The sequence below is a fragment of the Halyomorpha halys genome, unplaced genomic scaffold (genome assembly GCF_000696795.3).
Source record: "Halyomorpha halys isolate HHAL.00 unplaced genomic scaffold, Hhal_1.1 Scaffold68.1, whole genome shotgun sequence".
Lineage (NCBI taxonomy): Eukaryota > Metazoa > Arthropoda > Insecta > Hemiptera > Pentatomidae > Halyomorpha > Halyomorpha halys.
The window spans coordinates 1,963,951-1,986,890 of NW_027116161.1; the positions used below are offsets into that span (position 1 = coordinate 1,963,951).

General features: G+C 31.0%; 1 protein-coding gene across 1 annotated transcript in view; it reads right to left on the minus strand.

Moving 5' to 3' along the window:
* The window catches only part of LOC106692724 (ankyrin repeat and IBR domain-containing protein 1), a gene marked incomplete in the record, with an annotated part of 86,830 nt that overhangs the window by 29,400 nt on the left and 34,490 nt on the right, over positions 1–22,940 (minus strand). The window contains 3 exon segments of the mRNA XM_067053017.1: positions 8,857–8,917; positions 17,471–17,544; positions 19,020–19,239. Coding sequence (XP_066909118.1) covers positions 8,857–8,917; positions 17,471–17,544; positions 19,020–19,239 — 355 coding nt within the window.

Genomic DNA, 22,940 nt, shown 5'->3' on the forward strand with positions numbered 1-22,940 from the left:
GGTGATAGACTGGAATACTGGATTGAAGGAAGCAGGGAGACTGTCGAAGAATTTAATGTGTCTCCGTGTGATGTGAATATTCTCTATATTTAAGATACTTTTATTACTTAGTAAGATATTACATTCTCCGGGAAAGCAGAGTATGAAGCTATCTAAATGTCCAAATGTCTAAATTAAATAAATAAATAAAAAATTCTCTACTAACAAAACTCAATAACATATCAATTTTGAAATAACAAATAATCATTAATACGTTCTTAACAAAAACTTTATCCATGGAAAATAATAAAATATGCTTTATAGCCTTTTTATTACTTCGCTGTATAAAAAAAAAAAGTATATAAAAATTAAAAATGTGTTCCTCTGAAGACATTAAAGACTATTGAAGATGATTCTAAAAATGTAATTGATTGATAGATAGATTTATTTATTGATAGATATTACAATCTGCCACACAGTTGTGGGCAATAGGTAATAGTGATGAATGATCTCATACATACTAAAATTAAAATAAATAAATAAAATAAATTAAAAAAAAAAAAAAAAACTCTTAAAAAATACGAAAAATGTAATTAATAAATTAAAAGATACGTAAATCTCTAAATATTTGTATTAGCATTAGGTGAAATCAACCATACTATTTATCTAGCACTGAATATCTAAAGCATTAATTATGCATTCTACCTGGAGGAAAAACTAATAATAAAATACTCCATGATGATAGGAAAGGTCGAGATTTTAAAAAAGTAACTGATTCATAAAAAAAATAGAGGATTATCACAACGGTGAACATCAATAATAATAACAAAATAAACAAGACTAAATATTACTCAATCCCTTTTATAACTACACTACTAAACATTAAATTGTATTTTTAATCAACAAAATATTTTATCTAAAAATGTATTGGATAGTGAATTATGACTGAATTAAATTTTCTAGAACGGTATGGATTTTGGAAAAAGTGAACAATTCTCAGGCAAATGCAAAATAAATATTATTCAAGCACTGTATATATTATTCTGGAATATATATTGTAGCATATAATTAACAAAGTTGGAATAAATAAATATAGTAATAGCTATTATTATACAATATTATTCTATTATAGGTAGGTATTACAGAAATAGAATTATATCAACTAACTCTTTCTATGGCGCTATAGTTCTTGTTCTTCACAAACATCTTTCACTCAGACTGATCTCCAAATGCTCCAGACCCCGTCTCTTCATCGTTTTAGACCTGCGTCTTTCTGTTTTTCCATCTGGACGTCTTTCCAAAATATTCTTACGGAGACTTTTTTTATTTGTGCGATTTACATGACCTAGCCATCTTATCTACCCTTTTTTACTAGAAGAAACTGTATCTGATTATGTATATATAGGTCTTTACATTATGCGCTTGTTTTTAAGTAGTAAAGATATCCTTCTTTAGTTGGGTTGGCAACCTTTGACTCACTACCATATATTCAGGGCTGGATTAAATCGTTTTCATCTTGTCCAAGACGTTTTTCACCCTCTCCATATCGTGAGGAGGCAAATAAATAACCTTCATGGTAACTTTAGTTTAATCATATGATAACATAACTCATGAAAATAACTTGAGAATCAAATTTTTGTACTTTGAGTGTATGAAGAAAATGAAATTTCTCTAAAAGTTATTGGTAAAGAGTTGGATCTCTATCAACACTTAGATGGGTGTATGGGTTATACATCAATGACAAATTAAAATTTATTATTACTATTCAATTTCAAATGATATAGAAGAAAAAAAATTCTTTTAAACATTGAATTTTATACAGTTAAAATAATGATAACTACCTATTAATTAAAAATATTTTTTTAAATTTAATTAGTTAATAATTAATTTTTTTAAAAATGAAATCTGTACCAATATAATCCATGAAGAGTCAAGAGCGCAGTACTGTGTAAGGAGTGATGTTACTATACCAACGGTAGTGCAAGGAGGTGATTTGGGTACTCACTTTATGAGGCTGGGTGGATACCGAAGGGCTCCCGAACCCAAAGGCCTGACTCAATAGCTACAATGAAACTATTATTATCTGCCTGGGCTTTTGGAGTTAGTAGTCCATTGCCTTACCAATGAGCTATCCACTCCCACTTAGTTTATAATTATTATAACTAAATTTAAAATTATTTTTTTATAATAATGAGGACAAAATAAGACATATTTTTTTTTTAACTTGCACTCATAACTTGGTTCCTTCATAAATAACAACTGGACAAAGGATCGTCTTATACAATTTTATTTAATGTCGTGGATTATATCTCTATTTTTGAAAAATGTTTTGTGAGACTACTAGCATTTTTTTCCGTTTCCACTCCTTGATTTTATCTCTTTCTAAATTTTTTTTTTGTCTTTGTACCAATATACAAGAATCTCTTGACACTCTCAAAGCTACACTCTCCTTGCATGAAATATCAACTTGCCGAGCCTTTCCAAGATAATATCAAATTCTTTCTTTTGCTTTTATTCAGTATGCCCTTGCCTTCTTTGCTGTCTTTTCATATTCTTCACAATTGTTCTAAGAAATAATTTAAATTTTTTCCTGTGACGGCCACAGCACCATCATACGCAAGGACATTGAGTCATATAAATACATCCTTCGGTCCTTATTTTGTTTACCCTCATAATCTTCTCTAGCACCATATTAAATAAAACGGGGAATATGGGATCTCCTTTTTTGAAGGATAAAGTCTCCGAAAATTTCTCTCAAGACCTGCACTTAAACTACAGTCTAACGGTTTTGATATATCTCCATTCTTGGATGTTGGTTTGTAAATGCCCTCCAATACTGTAAAACAGTGAAAGGGCAGTAGAGAAATCATGGAGAGGAAAATCAAATCTATTATATTTTTTATACATAGACTCACAAAACCAATGAGGCAGTTCTTGACAAATCTAAAATAAACAAGAACAATTTAAAATATTGGCTTTAAAGATACAGCCAACTAAAAAATACTACCTCCAAGTTTAATATCGCGAATAAATTTGGAATTTTAAGTTCTGTGTTTCAAAGAGACTTTTAAATTTAGCGACAAAATTCAGAATTCAAACACCATACAGCAACTTGCATTTGAATTCAAGGTTCCATCGTTCAGCGTACTTGTAAATAATTATTTTTTCAAGCCTAAAAAATTTTTTTTTTGTCAATTTCATTTTTCAAATTCTTACGACTTATAAATAATCATGGTATTATAAGATAATTTGGTTTTCTACAACGGAATCGAGTAGCGTTTAACGAGGAATGAAATACAGCCGTTTGAAATTGGAGACTGGGTTTTATGTATCAACTTGTATTCCAGCCAACATTCGTCGCAAGAATTCGTCAGCATAAAGGCTTAAGAAAAATCTGCTGCTGTGCGTGCATCACACAATAACTTACTATAATAATCCGTATTTTAGGGTTTATCGAAGAGAAAATAACGAATATCAGTTTTGTTCATTCCAAGAATACAACAGTTTAACAATAGGTAATGAAGCAGTTTACGTATGAATTCGATACTAATTCGTATTTATCCGTTGTTTATTATTTCTAACTATGACAACTTGTTATTTACTTCAAATAAAAAAAATTAAATGTACCTTAGAGGAAGGTTTTTTCAAAATTTGTCTTTTAAACCCTCTTAAACCATTTCAATGACGAATAATATCACTTAATCTTACATTGATATACCAGGTTTGAACAAAATCATTAAAGCCGTTTTTTTTTTGGAAACTCTAAAAAAAAAATGTAAAATCGAATATATAAAGTAGCACTTCTGGTTGGACGATGTTAACGAAAAATTTGCTTTACAGCAACAGTGGATATTACCATCACAGGCATACACACAACCTAAATATATAATTTCAATTTTTAACCCTTTTTTCATTTTTGAGCCAAGCTGTCATACAGAGACGCTCCGAATATTTTACGAGACCTAGTAATTTGAACTATGAGGACCTCAAAACGTATATTTCCGCCGAAAACACGAATTCAAAATTTCACATCACAATACTATGTAGTCCATAATCGGTAGGTAATTATCTAATCATGAACATCTAATTCAACCTTGTAAACCTTCAGAGGGGTCTGAGATATTCAAATTTTGCATTAAATTAAATGAATGTGTAATACATATCATTGTAATGTTTGGTACTAGCTAGAGAAATTAGTTTGACAAGTGAGCGCTCCTTTTTTCTTACAACAATGATTCTAATTATCTGCCTAGAAGTTGTTGTCTTGTGCTAACCACCGACATCAATATTATATTCGAAGACGGCCGAGAAATAAATATTTACTGTATAAGTGGAAATTGAACCCACACCGTTCCGACCCAACACAACCCCAATAGCCACTACATTGACCTTTGGAATATTTATGATACATGAGCTGGGGATCCCTGGAAAATTGGTAAGGCTGATAAAACCGTGTACGAATGATCCTATGTGCAGAGTCCTGGCACAAGGAGAAGTATCTAGAGCCCTTGAAGTTGGAACAGATCTAAAAAAAAAAAAGGAGATGGACTCTCACCAATGCTGTTCAACTTAGCCCTAAAAAAAGTGATTAGAAGAACATCAAATATGTGGAATATATGGATATAATATCTTAGCGTATGCGAACGAAATTACAGCCTTAGGAAGTGAACAAGATGATATGGAAAGACTCTAACAAGGTAAGCAGTGGAAAACTGGTTGCAGGTAGATAAAAATGAAACAAAGTATATGATTGTATTCGAAAAATCCACCCTAACGAATGGTCTGCGTGAATGGCAAATCGTTTTCGAAAGTTTCAAATACCTCGGCTCCATGATAACATCAGTAAAAGATCAACCGAGTGAAAGGCCCAAACAGAGCTTTCTTCTCTTTGTCAAGAATACTTAAATCTCTAAAAATCTGAAGCTAAAGGAGTTCAATGCCATGATAAAACCAGCTCTGACTGGCTGACAGACCTCAGCGAGACCTGATACCCTAGAACGTAGAATCGAGAAATTTGTCCTTCGTACAGTTATAGGAGTAATCTAGGATCAGAACCTTAACAGAAGGAGGAAAAGATCTAACAGTCAACTACTTAGAGACTGGTCAGTCAATATCTCATGATATGAAGGCAAGAAGATTAGGATGGGCGGGACATGTGGTTCGAAGCAACTCATCAGGACTTATATAGATATATTGTTGTATAGACAACAATGAAAGCCAGTATCGTTGGAAACAGACCAAAAGTAAGGCCAAAAGCTAGATCGACAAAGATGTGAAAGAGCTACAAACAGCAAACTGAAAAGCAGTATCCAGACAGACAAGCGTGGAGAGGGCCGTCCGTGGCTCAGGTGTTGAGGCACAGGTCTTTGGAACCTGAAATCTGCGGGAGGCACCGGTTCGAATCCGGCCTGGGGCGTGACTTTTTTCATTTCTTGGCGGCCTCACTTGACTCCCCACCATGGTTAGAATAGGTTGGTGAACTCCCCTCTAGACAACCCCTTATGTCAGAAATGACCAGGAAGGAGGTCATGATAAAAAAAAAAAAGGGGGGGTGGCCAAGGATATACAAGGTCAGTAGAGCCTACCGAAAATAAAATATATTATACAGTAAATAAATAAATATGTTAAATGCAGTTTCTGGAACGGCTACCTTAGAAAAGCTAACAGGCAGAAAACGAGTTTCGTTTCTAGAAGTCAAAAATACCGACTGTTCAATTGTATCATACACCATAGTCAGTTGTCCTCAACCTTTTTCTACCAGAGGGCACATTTATAGGTAATTTTCAGATGATAGGGGGGGGGGGATCAACGTAAATTTATTTTTGTAATCATTGTAAATTATTTGGTGTTGGCTATTGTTAATGATATTTAAAAAACAGAATACTGTAAGGAGAAGCATAAACATAAATATAAGAAACAAATAAAGTATAAATACTATAATTTAATATTATAAAATATACCGTACAAGGTCATTCAATCAGACTGCTACACTGTCATTCAATTGTCATTACAACTATAAAAGGGGAGAAAGAAATCAAGAAGTATTAACTACAAGCTGGAAAATATAAAATGTTACAATATCTACAGTAATTTGTTTATATTGTAAAATTTTAAGTTCTTTAATAATGCAATGTTGAAAAAAATTGTTTATATTACCATGTAATTACTAAATATTAAAAAAACTCATAAAATAGTTTATCGAAAACTCCCCAATCTGAAGCACATAAAAAGGTTTCTACAGGTACACAGGGTTGAGGACTTCTGATCTACATGATAGCTAGTGAAAAAAAGATGAATTACAAAACATTAATCCAATGAACTACCAAAAGTTATGAATCGTTGATAATTGTAAAGTCTACTTTATACTATTAAAAATTTTAAAATTATTATTTAGGTAAAAATGAAGAAAATATTGGGGAATAATCGCGTGTGCGTGTGAAAGGGACGCAATTATTCTGTAATAGCAAGAGCAAACTCTTTGTTATGTAAAAGAAAACCGCCCGGAAACGTCTGAAAAATCGCTTTCACCTGTTTTCAAAATTATTAAAATCTCAAAAATATCATGTTAGGAGTTTTTTTTAATTTTTCTTATACCCGCTGCTGAAGATTTAGAAAACTTCTGAAATTCAGATTCCGCACGCTAAAAAAAAACAAAAAAAACTCTAAAGATACTTCCTTGATTTTTTCTAGAAAACACCCTTAATGAAATTTCGTTGCCTGGACTATTTTTATAGCGGGCCCTAGGAGCTAAATTTAATATACGCATTTTTTTGAGAAATTTTAAATTTCGAAAAGGCTGAGTTTTCTAGTTATAAGCTAGAAACTTTAGTTGTGAAGCCGAAGGCTGGTGGGAAATTTAACCACGCCAAAAATATCCAGAATGTGGTTTGGAATCATCAAAAAAGTCTTAAAAATTAATTTTCTTTGACACGGTAAGAATTCTTTAAAATATTTTAAATTATTCTAAAATAGAAAATCTAGAGGTGATTTCTCCAAGGGAAATTGCTTAGTCACTCTGTAGAAGCAGAGTGTGTTGGGGGTTCTTTGAAATGGTTAAATTCAATCAATATACTTTCTATTTCACGAAAGGTATAAGTTGTAATATAAAAATCCATAACTATAAATTAAAGCGGTAGTTGTCTTTTGTATACCAAGTATTGTGCTTATTTATAGCATGTGTAGCACAGATATATGTTGTTTGTGTGGAGGTCCCTCACCTCCCAATATTTTTAGTAGAACTCTCACAGAATTGGACCCATCAAACCTCAGCTAAGTAGGTTATAGTCAACTTTATACTATTAAAAATTTTTAAATTATTATTTAGGTAAAAAATATAACATTTTGTTTGATGTAAAGCATGCATAGCAAATCTATACATTTACATTGATACATTGATTTTTTTTTTTAATCAATGCTATTGTACGTATCTCACTGTATACCTTCAAGTACCAAGGTAGAAAAAGGCCGTATCTAATCTGAATTATGTAATAAACATAATGCAACTTTCTAATTCATCTTTTGTTTTTCTAATTCAGAGGGATCGAAAAAAAAATTAGATGTTATAGCTGTAATAACTTTTAATTTTAGTTAGTGTAATGTGGCATATGTAACCTGTCACACTTACTAACAATTTTTATATTAACCAATACTCCTGATTACTTATTGAGATTCTCAACATATCTTGTAAGTGAGTGTCCTTGAAATAACATCTATATGTATTCCTGTTGATCTTCAAGATCACTCTACCAAATATCTCTCAACAAACCCGCCACCCGAAAGAGACATGTTGCGTTTCGCAAAGTTTTATACTACCATATATTTGCATATTGTTTGCTTTGTGAATTGTATTTGTTGCTCCTTCAACCTAATGTTCTTTTTCATCTTTCAGCGTAGAGATATCTCGATCCAAACTAGCAAAGCGTCAAGATCCTGAGCCAGCTACTTCAAGGTCTTCACATTAATTCCTTCCTTTTAACCAAGCTTTGAAGATGTAGTCCGTCTGTAGCAGTTTGGGCTTTCCTCGGGAGCGACTTCCAGTAAGCCTGACTTCCAAAAAACATCCGTGAACCCCAGTTATCATTCATTCCTTCTTAATATATCCCCTGCTTTTATTATATGTTCTTTCCAAGAATTTCAGCAGTTGTTTCAGACTGTATTTCATAAATATTTGCATACTTCTTTTTTTGAGGGGGGGCGAAGGAGGGGGGAAGAGACTTGAGGTTTCACTAAAGTCGGAAACTTGTATATTTACTGTTTCCAAGACAAAATTGAACTTTACCGGATCAAACAAAAAAATTCTAAGCGCCATGTTTACACTATACACGCGTATGAAGTGTCTGCTCCAGTAAAAATTCGATCCGATTGGACAGGGGAAGGAAATATCGTTTTTAGCGCATTTTTTAAACACTTTTGTAGGGACACGAAAAAAAGCCCGCAGTTCACAATTCATTGACCCATGAGAATATTTTACTCAACTCAGGGGAAGGTACATGTACCAATTAGCTGGTGTCTCGAATTAGAATTTTAATTTAAGTAAAGAAGAAGAGATTAGATTACAAAGTGAGTTTTCTGTATTTGTACTATCAGGTTCCATATAAAATAATGCGGCTCGAAACTATCGAATACGATTTATGACTCAACTGAACGTTATTTATTAACAGGGCGATCAACCAATATCAATCAAAAACTTGAGGACAATACAAAAATAAGTGCAATACTAAGATCAAATGTGTCATGTACTACGAAAAAAAAAAAAAAAAAAAGTAACAAACAATATTCGTAATATCGTCGTTGATTTATCCCTTTTCTGTAAGCTAAGATGGGACAAATATAAAATTCAATATAGAAAATGCAACTTAAATATATTTTTATTATTACCTCAGTTATCAGAACTCCTTGTTTTTCATCTGCCCTATGGACTGCTTCAAACCTGTTACACCTGTGAATAAAATACTCAAAATAACATCTAGAACTGTTGATTAATTAAAAATATTTTTTTCTGACGGTCATCATTTTTTAAATCGTGTATTTTAAGTGTGTTATTAAGAAATTAACTTAAAAAAAAAAACGTCTACTTTTGGAGAGAAGAGTTTTGAAAGACGTATCTTTTTTAGAGCCCCGTAGATTTTGCATCATATTACATATATATGTATATGTAGTTGACCGTAAAACTTAAATATAAGAAGATGCTCAGGGTTGCGGTCAAAAAAAGAACAAATAGTTTATAACTATTTTAATGTCCGACGTTTCGCCCCACTTTGCAGGGCTTCATCAGGGCTAAAAAGATACAAAAAAAACTAAGAATATTACAACAATAAGATACAATAAGGTAATTTAAGATAGGATAAATATTATGTAAAAATAAACTGATACGAAATTATATATAAATAACAAGGAAGGAAGACATAAAATATTATTAATATAAAATAAACTTGAATAAACAATGATAAGAATAAAAAAATAAGTAACAATGGTAAGAATTAAAATTTTAAAAAATACGTGAAATATACAGTTTAAAAAGTCCAGGAGACGTACATAAGACAAAAACAATACGGAAAAAAAAAAAAAAAAAAGAAGAAAGTCGAGATTAAATAAACATCTTGAAAGAATTAATATAAATAAAAATAATAATAATGATAATAAATGAGTAAAAAACAAGTCAGGACCACCTACCTGTTCAAAGCGATAGATTGAACAGAAGGTGACAATAAATCGGAAGCGTGGAAGAGTGGGGAGGAGGTGGCCAACCGTTTAACGGTTATATTTCTATTTCAAATACGTCGCGTATACAGGAAGTAGTCTTAAAGATATGACGAAAAATGAAAAATAATAAGAGAAAGATACTGAAATATGATAATAATAATAACTATAATAATTTTCTAATTTAGGAATAACTAATACATATCGAGTATATACTGAAGAAAATATAATTAGGGTAGTTAATACAACATAAGATATAATAACAATGATTGTAATAGAAGTAACTAATAATAAGAAAAACAAATCAGTAAGTAAATAAAGAATCTTTTAAAAAAAAAAAAAACTATTTTTGGAGTTGTTTTTTTTGTTTTACTTGAATTCAGTCCACTAACTTGTACTTTTTGATCGAATCGAAATAAGACAATAAGATAAGATTGGAAAACTGAGATAAATATTTCTTGATTATGATTTATTTATATTATGATAGGAATAATAAAAGTGTCTCGAATGAACCAATGAACGGGGAAAGAGCGAAGACAAGGGGTTGAGGAAGCTTATTCACTACCACCTTGTTATTGGTCAACACTCTAACCCAAATGCCTCGTTTATTCTTCAAAACATAATTATTGGCCTAAAGCGCCTAATAAACAAACTTCCTGACCTCAAACATCCCACGAAGATCCTGTAAAGAGGATATTAACTGCACTTGGCCAGTAGATATATTTCCCAAACCTACAATACATTACCTACAATACAAGAGCCCGGTCGCAAACAAATTCAGTGATTTCACTCCAATTTTTGATTAATTTAATAAAAACTACGTATAATTACTTGTTAAAATTGATGAGTCTGCCAAGTATAGTTAGGGGAAGACAAAATGGCGGCTGTTGCAAAATGTTAAAAAAAATTAATTTTATATTCGGTGCTCCACATCTTTGAAACTACCTACAACATTTGAAGACCTAATAGAACATCATTCAAAGTAAAGTAAATAAGCTAAAATGTAAGCCCAAGTTATTTGGTGGGGGATATCCTGCTAAAAGTGTAATAGGGAAGAGAAAAGTTTGGGTTAATACGGCTGTGTTTTGTAGAACATTTTGGGCTTGTAGGAAGTGGTGTGAAAACGAACGGTGGATGATTACAGTAGTGCCACCATGTGCTGTACCGTCGGGGTGTTCTGTCCGACATATTTGGTACTGAAGTATATTCAGTATTTAGTAACTGTTTACTGGTTAGTAGTGTTTCAGTTATTACGGTTACATCGATTGTCGTGCACTAACAGCTGTTAGTTCGCTAACGTGGTTTTGAACAACATTCGCATTCCAAAGAAGAATAGATAGGGACTTTACAGACGTCATTTAAGATTTTATTGGTGGAGGAATAAGTTCGGATATAAGAATTGTAAAAAGTGAGATAAGGGGATTCACTAGAAATTTTAACTCGGATAGGAATGAAGTGAGGAGGTTTGTAAGGTCAGTGGCGTTGGGTAAAGAAGGGATGAAAGGAATTTGATGGTTGGGCTTTTGATTAGTGGATGTAGGTTGAGGTATAAAGGTGGATGTTTCGGTGGAGATGGTGATCGTGGGATATAGGTTGTGTTTGCGGGATGCCCTGAGACCATTTGCCTTGCTACCTTCTTCGGATTCATGCTGTTGGCCCCACAAAACGCACCTGGGTAAGTGGTGGTGAATGTGCTTCGTGTGTCCGATATTCTGGCATTTATGATTCTAAACTAATGTTTGCTTGGGTTAGTGTTTTTCCATTACTATTCTGGAGTAGTATACGGCACTGGAGTAGCGTGTGACCTTATAAATGTCTTCTACGCCTAACTTTTTATTTTTAATACATAGAAACCGCGAGTTGCACAATCAGACTTTTTAATATGTAATTGCTTGAGATCTACGAAGAATAAGGTTAAAGCTATTTTGGTTGTTGCACCATGTTTATCTTTGTTTTCCTTTAATACATTTACCAGTTGAGGTACCTTATACCCTATGGCCATCAGTTCTTTTTTAATAAGTTCCGGTGGTGTTGAGGGGTACAGTTACCTGGTGACTACCCTGAACACACTCTCTTGGTGTTGTTGGTAAGTTTATTTTTGTGTCGGAAATTTATTTAACTACTCTGTTAGTATCTGGTATGTCTGGAATTAATTTCGTTTCATTGGTACGACATTGACATACGAAATTACCAACACGAATCGACCTCATTGGAATTCTTGGCAATCGCAAACTCAGAGTTGTCCTGCTGTCGTTGGGATGGTCCAGGAGTTTCTCTTCACGCCTGTTCCACCTAAATGAAATCCGGAAAAATGAAGTGGGCAACGGAATATGAGTCGACCCTGTTCCCCTTAGTATCAGCTGAACGATTGAATATCAGACAATCTTTTAGCCGTTTTGTAACTCTTAATTTCATCAGTATAATTAGCTCTTATGGAAAACAAGATTCATCATCTATAATAACAAATAACATCTTTTTCAATATTTTTTTAGTGAGTGTAAAGGGCGACATGATGTATAAGCAGCCTTATATAATATTTTATATTTTTACTAAAACGTGAGACAAGCGAGAATTCCAAAAAGTTTACGTCATGAACAATACATACAATAATCAGAAAAGAAAAGAAAACAGCCTAACAATCAATCACTCGGCGAGAGGTTTCTAATGTATTTTCCACTGCAAGGAATATAAAAACGGACAGTAAAATAATGAAATGGAAAAGTAAAAATTCACAAAAATTTCTTTCGAATAAATATATTTTACACAATCTCTTTGCAAATTAATTATCCAATCTAGAGACCCTAATTTAGAGACTGATTCCGCCACATCTTATATTGAACCGAAATAGGTGAGAAAATTATCTTGATTGATTGATTGAGCGCATTTGGTTCGGTAATAGAAGTACAAATTTATGACTCCAATTACCGCATTTTCAACAGGGCGTTATTGCTTCTCAACTTATTTAAATAACTAACTCATCTAGAAATTTCAAACTTTTATAGCATCAATAAAATATAAAAATTATCAATTATTAAATAATTACTAGGAATTTGATTCTGACTTTATAAAGTTTAGAGTGATTTACATTTTATTTTTACTAAGAATAGGCTTATACATAGAATATGTTCATTTTGAGCCATAATATAATAGTTAAAAATGGTTTTTTTCAATTGGTTGAAATTATCCTTTATTTTTTCATTGTTTTTCATAATTTTTTTTTAGAGCATAATATTAACAAATTATCACAGCTATTTTTTCCTTCACCTATCAACCCAGATAACTTTTTTCTTTTACTAAGAGAATTCTCAAGTTCTCAGCTAGAAGGAGGACGTTTCTTTATCCTGTACCATAAAATAAATAATCAAATTTTATTCATAATCTTTACACTTTCTTGAGACTGGTTAATTTTTTTTTAATAAATAATTCAAAAATTATTATAGTATATTAAAGGACAAAATTGATACAAGGAATCAATCGGGATTAATATATAAAATTCCCTGTCTGAACTGTCCAGCTATCTATAGGTGAAACAAGGCAATTATTGGGTGACAGAATTTATCAACACAATAATGATTTGAAAAACAAGGAAATGGATCCAAATAAAACGGCACTAGTACAACATGCCACCAAAAACCAGCACTTTTTTGATTCTGAAAATACAATGATTTTACATAAAGAAAATAATACGTTAAAAAGGAAAATACTTGAATCCATTTACGTATCTGAAAATATTAATTATACTGTAAATTTCAAAACAGATACAAGAAATTTGAACCAACACTATGCAGAGATATTAAGTAAAATTAATTTATGAAAAATATAGGATAAATTAAATGGGGATATTTATAATTAGCCTTGATGGGATTTTTACTCATGAAATAAAGAGGAAAATTAACAAAAATATTGTTATAATAAATATTTTTAATGCTTGAACTGAGTGGAGGAAGGTTAAAAGCAATGTTATTATAAAGTTTTAACAAGTTACTGTGATAAATGAATTTTTATTTTTGGTTTTAATGTAAAAGTTGACTAATTAGGTAATTAGAAATAATGTAGGATATACTTACTAACAAAAGAATATGTTTTCCTAATGTTTTATTGTTGAAATAGAAATTGTTGTTGTAACCTGGGCAGAATAGCCTCCATGAAGTTGAGTGTTTAAATAATTTTAGTTCCACAATTGTATTATGGTAAGATAAATTATAAATAATAATGTCAAGTAATTTGAATTGTTTAGATCATACATGTAATAAAAGCTGTTTTATGGTAGATGTCCCTGAGGATGGCCGGATTGGCCGAAACGTCGGAATTGTAAGAAAAATAAAGTGTGTTGAGACAAAGATGGATAAAAATTGAATTATTTATTAAATAAATAATCAATTATAAATCTTCCTAAGATTTAATTTTACAGCTAGATTGTATAGTTCCTAAGTCCTCCCCACAAGTTTCTTGGTACCGTCCTCAGCAGCAGAAATATCACTGTTGTTTCCGCAAGAACTGGGGAAACATTCCAAGCAAAGATTTAGCTTACGATGGAGTAAGCACTTATTTTTCCTTTGGTATTACCGATCAATCTACAACAAATACTTCCTTATACAACTGCTTTTTCTATAATCTCTATACTGTTATACAACTGTTTCATTATTTCCTATAATTTTACCGGTTTTCTCCTCTTTGACTATGGGTGTATGGTGTATTAATACATCACATCTAAATAAAATATAAATACATTTTAATTAAATTAAATTTTAGTAAATTCTAAACATAATTTTAAGTTGATGATATTGCTTCCACTATGTTTCATTATGTAAGGTCTTCAATCTAAGAAATAAGTAAAAGATACAAAGTATTTTTATTTCATCCCGGAAATTATAAACTAAAATATCTATCCTACCTATCTATCTATCTATATATAGTTGACCGTATAACTTTAAATATAAGATGGTCGGGGTTGCGGTCAAAATAGAACAAATAGTTTTTAATGAGGTTTTAACCAAAGTTAAAAACTATATGTTCATTTTTTACCGAAACCCTAACCATCTTCTTATATTTAAAATATCTATACAATTTCAATACATTAAAAAATAGTTTTGAGTTGGTTATTTGGTTCGTCTTCTATCGATGTGATTTTATGATCACACACTTGCGTATCGATTTATTTTAACATTTATGATTTTTAGCACATAAGGGGTCCCACCTCGTACTCAGACTTACATGGTTTAAGCTTCGACTTATTTTAACATTTATGATTTCTAGCATACTGGGGTTCTTTATGTTAACAGGGATGCTGAAAATAGAAATATGAAATCAATTTTTTGATCTAGTACTTGCTTTACGATGTAACCTTTAGGATTTCTAAAATATTAGGGTTCCTTTATATTTTTTGAATGTCACTATAGTTCATTTTCAGTACCTCCGAAAACATATATAGGCATCCCAATATATTAGAAATACCAAAAGTTAAAATAAATCGATTCGATCACTAAATCAATTTTATTTTCAGTTTTAGCACCCCCGAAAACATATAGGGACCCCAATATTTCAAGCATGTTATATATTATATATATTATTATATTACTAAAAATGAAAATAAAATCGATTTTGTGAATGCGTGCTTGCGAATCGATTTATTTTAACTTTTGGTATTACTAACATATTGTATGTTGTATGTATGTTTGAAATATTTTTAACCCTAGAGAGAGATGCGCCAAAGTTAGCTATAATTAACAATTAAAAACCAGTTAATTATAACTAATTTTTGCACAACTCTGTTTAGGGTTAAGAGTATTTAATGCACCGTTGACATTATATGGCGACATTTTATCTACTGTGTTGCTCTCTCTAAATTAAGAATTTCCATTTCCTAAATTTAAAATTCAGTACATAATGTTTTTGTGTTTGCCTACAACAGTCGAATACAAATGTGTAGGCCCATACTTCAAAGATATCATGTATTGCATATATTTTTTATACGATTTATTTATATGATTATGTAAACATTTCATTGTACAATGCAATAGAATGATTTTTATGTAAAAATTTCAGTTTGTTATTTTTCCCTTAAGATCTGAGAAGAAATTTAAGGTTTAAACTCAAAGATGAGCTATTTTAAGGCTTAATGAAAAAGAAACATCAGTGCTTAAAGTATTTTCAAAAAAGTTGGTTTTCATCTTAAAAAAAAGTAATTCATTACATTCTCGAAATTAAAAATATATGTATTAATCAAAATGATAATGAATTTTAATGGTACATTTTGTTCAATTAGTACAAGAGCCCAAGAGGAGCAAAAAGGCAGTTATCTCACCTCAATTTTTGATTACTTTAATGAAAACTATGTATAATTACTAGTCAAAATTGATGAGTCTGTCAAAGCTAGGGGGAATAAAAAATGGTGGCTGTTTCAAAGCGATAAAAAAAATTAATTTTTCATTCGGAGTCCTATATCTTAAAAGTAGCAACAACACAGGAAAACCTAAGAGAACGTCATTTAAAGAGGAGTAAATTTGTAAAATATGAGCCCTAATAGAGTTATTTACGTTTAATAGTTCTCGAGATATAGCTTTTTAAAAAGCAATATTTCATAAAAATGTTGTCCAGAATGTATTGAAAGATTAGTAGTTTGTGAATTTATTTTGAGAAATCTATATCTCAAAAAACATTCGACCTACAGATGTCTATTAGCACTCAAATTAAAGCTATTTTAATGAGCTATAAAGTAGTTTAAGACGTTTACCTTCGCAGGAGTAGTAGTTTTCATGATATTTGCTCAAATAAATTTATTTATAGTTGTTCGGACACATTTTTAGGTGCCAAATTTCTGTTTTTGTGCGAATATCTTAAAAACTACTACCTCTACGAAAATACGTGTAATAAACAACTTTATAGTAAGATTAATTTCCTTAATTTTGAAGGTTTGTAGACATATGTACGTCTTATGGTTCTGGACATATATTTTTTGAAAAATCAATTTTATCCGAACAACTAGAAATTAACATTTTGTGAATTTATTTTGTCAAATATCATAAAAACTACTACTCATACAAAGATAAAGGTTATGTACTATTTTATGGTAAATTTAACTAGTTTTAATTTAATTGCTGACTAACATCTGTACATCTTATTGTTTCTGAAATAAAGTTTTTCATAAATCAAATTTATTGTCTGCACAACTATAAATCAATTTATTTTAGCAAATATCATGAAAACTACTATTTCAACGAATTAAAGTTAATAAATTACTTTATAGTACATTAAACTAGTTTTAATTTGAGTGCTAATAGACATCTATACGTCACATAATACCTGAAATATAGATTTATCAAAATAAATACACTAACTACTAATCTTTCAGTACATTTTTATAAAATATTTCTTTTTAAAAAGCTATATCTCGAGAACCATTTAACGTTAATAGCTCTATGATTAATATTTCAGCAAATTTACTCTGCTTTAAATAATGTTCTCTTAGGTTTTATAGTATTGTTTGTAATTTTAAAGATATAGAGCTCCGAATGGAAAATTAATTTTTTTTAAGTTTTGAAACTGTCGACATTTTTTATTTCCCCTACCTATACTTAGCAGACCCATCAGTTTTGACTAGTAATTATACGTAGTTTTCATTAAAGTAATCAAAAACTGGTGTTTTTGCTTTTTTTTCTTCCCGGTTCTTGTACTAAATGTAATGCAACTTATTTCTTACATTCAGAGTAAGCATTTTATATTATTTGATGGTATATATAATCGAATTGAACTCGAAATAAATAATTTGCTACAAAATGTGTTTTACTCTCACCTGAAATATCCTCCAGTGGCAGAACTATGTCTCTTCCAGCTCTCGAGGCATACCCAACAAAAGTCACATTTGCACTGAAAAAAGCAATCGAAATAACATTGTTGCGAAAACTTAAAACCAATTCTTTAAAACGGTGAAATTGAAAAATATTTACATTCTAAAAATAATAAGATATTATATTTTATCTAGATAATCACCTTTCTTTTTCAATTCGAAACGCAAAATTAAACCTGTATCCATCAAAGATGCCATTTTTAATAAATAAAGTAATAAGCAATATAGTCTAGTCAATAAAGTCATAAAAAAGAGCCCTTGCTAAAGGTCAATTAGTATTCATTTCTTTACTATGCAGATAAAACTAAGCCGATAAACTAACTAAAAACAGGTCCGGATAACAGATAAACTAATTTAAAAAATCCAAATGTGCTACAAGACACCTGTGACGGCTACGCAGCAACCAAAGTTAGGAGTTTTAATTGTCAACAATACACTTAAATATATCAATATAGAATACTACTGTCCATTTTAGGAAGCTTACTAGGAGTATTCATGATCTTTAGTTTAACATGTTAAATGTAAAAACTCATGTTAAATGGAGAAATATTTTCTTCATTTACCATGTTAAAACAATATAACATGGTTGAGAGTCTGTCACTAGAGAATGACGTCACGCAACAGACCAGCAGAGCTCGTCATCATTTTGTTTGTTATCGTAGTAACAAGCAATGTAGTATTATACGCAGTACTTGCTCGTAGTTTGTGTTGAATTGTTTTAAATGTGTTTATAATTAATAAAGCAATGTATAACAATAATAATAATAATGTAATGACAGTTCTCAATCATCTCATCTTGATTCTCTTCCTCACAATTTTAAAGATCAACAAAGCACTGAGGGCCATACTTTCACACAACTTCCACTTTTCACTCAATTTAGGCATTTTATAATGAATTACTTTAATCAAAACTTAGAAGTAAACAGTAAGTAAAGTTTGAAAGGAAAGGTTACTAAACAAGTTGGTCAGAAAATCCGCTAGAAACTCTCATGCATTTAGCATGACTTTAAATAGGGCTGCTCACAATCCTATACTTATTACATTTAACATGGTAAAACATTTTACATTTAACAAAACATCGTGAATACCCCTACTATAAACTATTATGTTTTTTCTTAAATATTTCTAAAAAAATCAATCCCACCAACAAAATTACTCAGGAAATCAAATAAATTAATATGATAATTTGCCTTTATATGCCGATTGTGAATTATTTTCATGGATCATAGCAACTCTTTTTTTTTTACTCCTTTCAACTTATTGATTGCATGGGGTGTAGGTTTGAACTTAGTCCTTGAGTCTAGGTCATACCATCATACCACCTTTTTTTTATGACTCAATCAAGAATTTATAGTAATAAAATTTGTAGAATATAAAAGTGTAATATAGACCCAAAAAAAAAAAAAAAAAAAAAAAAAGTATGCCGTTACATGAGTTTATTAAACGTATAATCAAGGTATAAAATCAGTAATTTTAAAACACAATGACATATTACCTTTGAACATCTCATATGATTGCAGCCCTCATTTTTCTGAATAGGGCTTTTACAGTTAGGGCAAGGCTTGGAATTCGTCACTAGCCACAAACAGTTTGCAGCGTCCTCACTCTCTGAACCATGACCTGTGATTTCTTCTGGTCGGACTTGGGAGATTTTTTGGAGCCAGTTCCTCCAGTCGTGGCAGCTGGAGGGGGCGTGAGCTTCCCCCAAGCATTCCCTTATAGCAACAATATCTTTATCATAATAACTACATTACTGAAAATTATATATGATCTAAAATATACCATAATCAAAACTCACATCTATTGGCTAAACATTTATCGAAAAATATCAATCTACAGGATATCCCACATTTTCACTCACTTAACCTCTACGATTTTAGAAATTTGTATTTGTGTTTATCTGGCTCATAATAGTGGCTTATTGTATATCAATTGAGATTATTGTTGATTTCTAAACTTCTCAAGTTCTTCTCTAGTACACCTACTAACTCGGGAATTTTCAATGAAATGGGATACTTTTGTTTACCGTTGCTTATAGTAAATCATATTTGGAGACGAATTCATATCGGACACTTCATATACGTTCATACGACGTGTCTTGAAGGCGTTAATAAAAAAATCATATAAAAAGGATTTTTCTATTTTGGGCGATTTGCGTGCAAACGGTGCAAAAATTCGAAAAAAACGCTAAATAATAAAATTGTTTCAGAATTCAACTCGTAAGAATTCGTCACCACAATTGAAGCTTCAATATCATGATAGCCATTTAAGTTTCCACGGTCGGTCGGGGGAATTCAAATCATAATGACGGATCTATATAGTAAATTGAATATTAGAAATATTTCGTTCCATATTTTGATTTTTTTTTTTTTCAATTTTACGCATAATTTACGCGGAAATTATATAAAGAGTTGTTTTCAGTTTTTAGGGATTCACGCATTCAAGACGCATCAGATAAAAAAAAGGCCCCCTACGTCATGAAATCGTCATTAGAATTCTTAAAGAAAAAGTACCCAACGGTAATAACATTCCAGAGTAAGGTAAGAAGAACTGGAGAAGGTTAGAAAACTGGCAATGACCGAAACAAACAGACCAAATGCCATCCCAGCGAGAATCAAATAAATATTTCACAAATTATAATTCCCTCAACCAAATTTCTGTATCTAAATATCTTAATGTTATTTTCCGTTTCCTTTAAATTCCAAAAACCCCTCCTTAACTTAAAAATTCAAGAAATTATTGGAAAAATCCACCACCTCAACCATAAAATTTTATCTCTGACCCATATCCCTAAAACCAGTATGAGCGAAATACACTTGAACAATCTTTGCACCACTATCTTCACCATTTTTACAACTACCCGTTTACAGATAAAACATTTCTCTTCTCCAAATTTAATAACATTTATAAAACATCGCTAGCTTCTAAAATTTATTCTAAAGGTGACGACAAATGGGTCCACAACATTTCATCAACCGATATTCCACCCAACGTTCGTAATATTCTTAGCTTAGGTCCAAATTTTTCTAGCCCCAACTCTTCATTAAAATTAAAAATCATCCCAGCACCTATAACCGATCTAGAATATATTCACAGTGACCCCCCCCCCTTATTCACAAATTATAGATAATATGTGACACACACACAATCTTACGTGAACAGTTAATAGATACAAATAACGAAATAAAAAAAATTAAATAATAAATGTCATCGTAATAATTCTACATGAAATAAATACAAAGTATTAGAAATGAAAACAGATAGAGTAGAAATAAATTGGAAAATAATAGAGTAGGAACAGTGTGTAAAAAACAACATCATTAAATTATGTATAAAGGTGAAGGAAGGAGACAGTGCTTATCAATTCTATGTAGTCATAGACTGACTTCAAACTATCTGAACATGCCTTAAACCTAAAAATGTATGTAATTAACACTTATTTACTTTATGTTTAACAGGATTAGCTTCAAGGTAGACGTTGATTGGCTCAGAAACTGGTCCTTTTTTATGCTAATATTGTTTCTAGAACATTCACCTTGAATCCAATCCTGTTAATTATAAAGCAGATAAGTGATAATTATAAATCTCTTTTAGGATAATGGCATGTGCAGATTGTGATAGATAACATATAAGAAGATAGCGCAACAGTTAAGAGCAGGATAAGGGATCCTGTAAATAACATTCTAGAGCGATGTTAGAGAGGGATAGGAACTTTATAGTAGGTCAAAAAGTAAGAAAATTTATAATGGCCAAGACGCATGGCAGGGATAGTAGGATAGCGGGTTGAAAAAATGTATATTAGGTTTGTAGTAAACGTCAGTTGTTAAAAAGTAAGACCTTCTTAATGCTTTGAATTTTAGTTATAAGGTAATGAAGGGAAGGGTTGGAATCGTTGGATTTTTGGCAACGCTGATTATCCGATAGTTGGTAGGAAAAGTAGTTAGGACCGTCGTAGCATATGTGCTACACCAGCTTAAACATTAGTAGCTATAATAATTTCTCATTACAAGGAGGTCAAGTAAGAGAAATGAATAATTGATTTCACTTTAAATGGTGAAACGAAGATGAAGGTTTTTAGCGTTGAGCAAAAGGTTGTCTACAAAGTTCTCGATAAAAACAACATCCAGGTCTTGTTTTTTCATACTAATTTATAATTATTGCTTTTTTAATAGGCTTGTTATTAAAAAGGCTTCCAGCGTCAAAAGAAATTTTGATACATTAGTCAGAAATACGGAAGGATTGCACTTGTAAAATATGCAATTATGAATATCATAAAAATTGTCATGACTTGAGAGAGTTCTAGAAGTTGTTCTGAAAATAGTTTCGCCAATGGATCGACCTTTGTTTTAGGCTTTCGTGTTAGCCCACAAGGCCCACAATATTTCCTGTATTTTCCAAGTCGTTGCTCGCTTCCTGAGGAATTGACCAGCTGGGGAATTCCGAATAACTTCTCCTTGTCCAAAACACCAAGTTTGAAGTGCCCCTTTGTTTTGAAAATTCTTCCTGGTATCTTAGTATTGTTTCCAATAAATAGTTACTTCTTGTAGACTGTGTCCTAATGCCTCAACACTAGCTTCAAAAACCGCATTTATTCAACTCCCTTGGAATTGGTTCAACGCAGCACTCTATTTGGAGCGAACACAAATTTCCTTTCGCATTTTTTGGTTTCAAAAAGTCCATGAAGGAAATCTTTTAAACCTTTACTGCTTTTTTCTTGATTTTCTCAAGGAAAAAGATTCTGAATATTTAACTCATTTTCAAGTGATTAATCAAGTGGAACCAATCCTAATTCAGATATCTCATTAGATAGATAATTTAAATTATACTGACGCCCCTTATGAAAGTGTGATGGCTAATGAATTTTATTTTATTATTAATATAAACAATTTTGATCCATTTTACTCTCAACCTTCTTAAATACTCTCAAACGTTTCGGTCCTCAGGCCATTCTCAAGGACTTATAAAAATTTTTTGTTTTCATAAAAATTACATTATTTCCTTAACTACAAACTGATTTCTTAGGCCATACCTTCAATATTGATGTCATTGTTTTTTAATCTCAATTTCCAGGCTAATTACCCATGTCACATCTTTAAAATAAATTAAATATTAAAATAGCACCATAACAACTTTTTAACAAATTTTTGTTTTTAAATTGATTTCTTAGTTACATAACTTTTTTTATATCTTAGGTTTAAACATCCTTTTATACAAACAAACTTCTCCTTTTTCACTTATATTTATCACTTAAAACAGAACCTACCTTCAACAGGTTAGGATTCTGTTATCATCTTATCATATAAAAAATAACTTTATCACTAATTGACATTTAATATATTTTAATTAACATTCAATTTGAATTATTTTGTTTATAATTTAACTTTTTTTTAAATCCATAATTAATATATTCTTATCA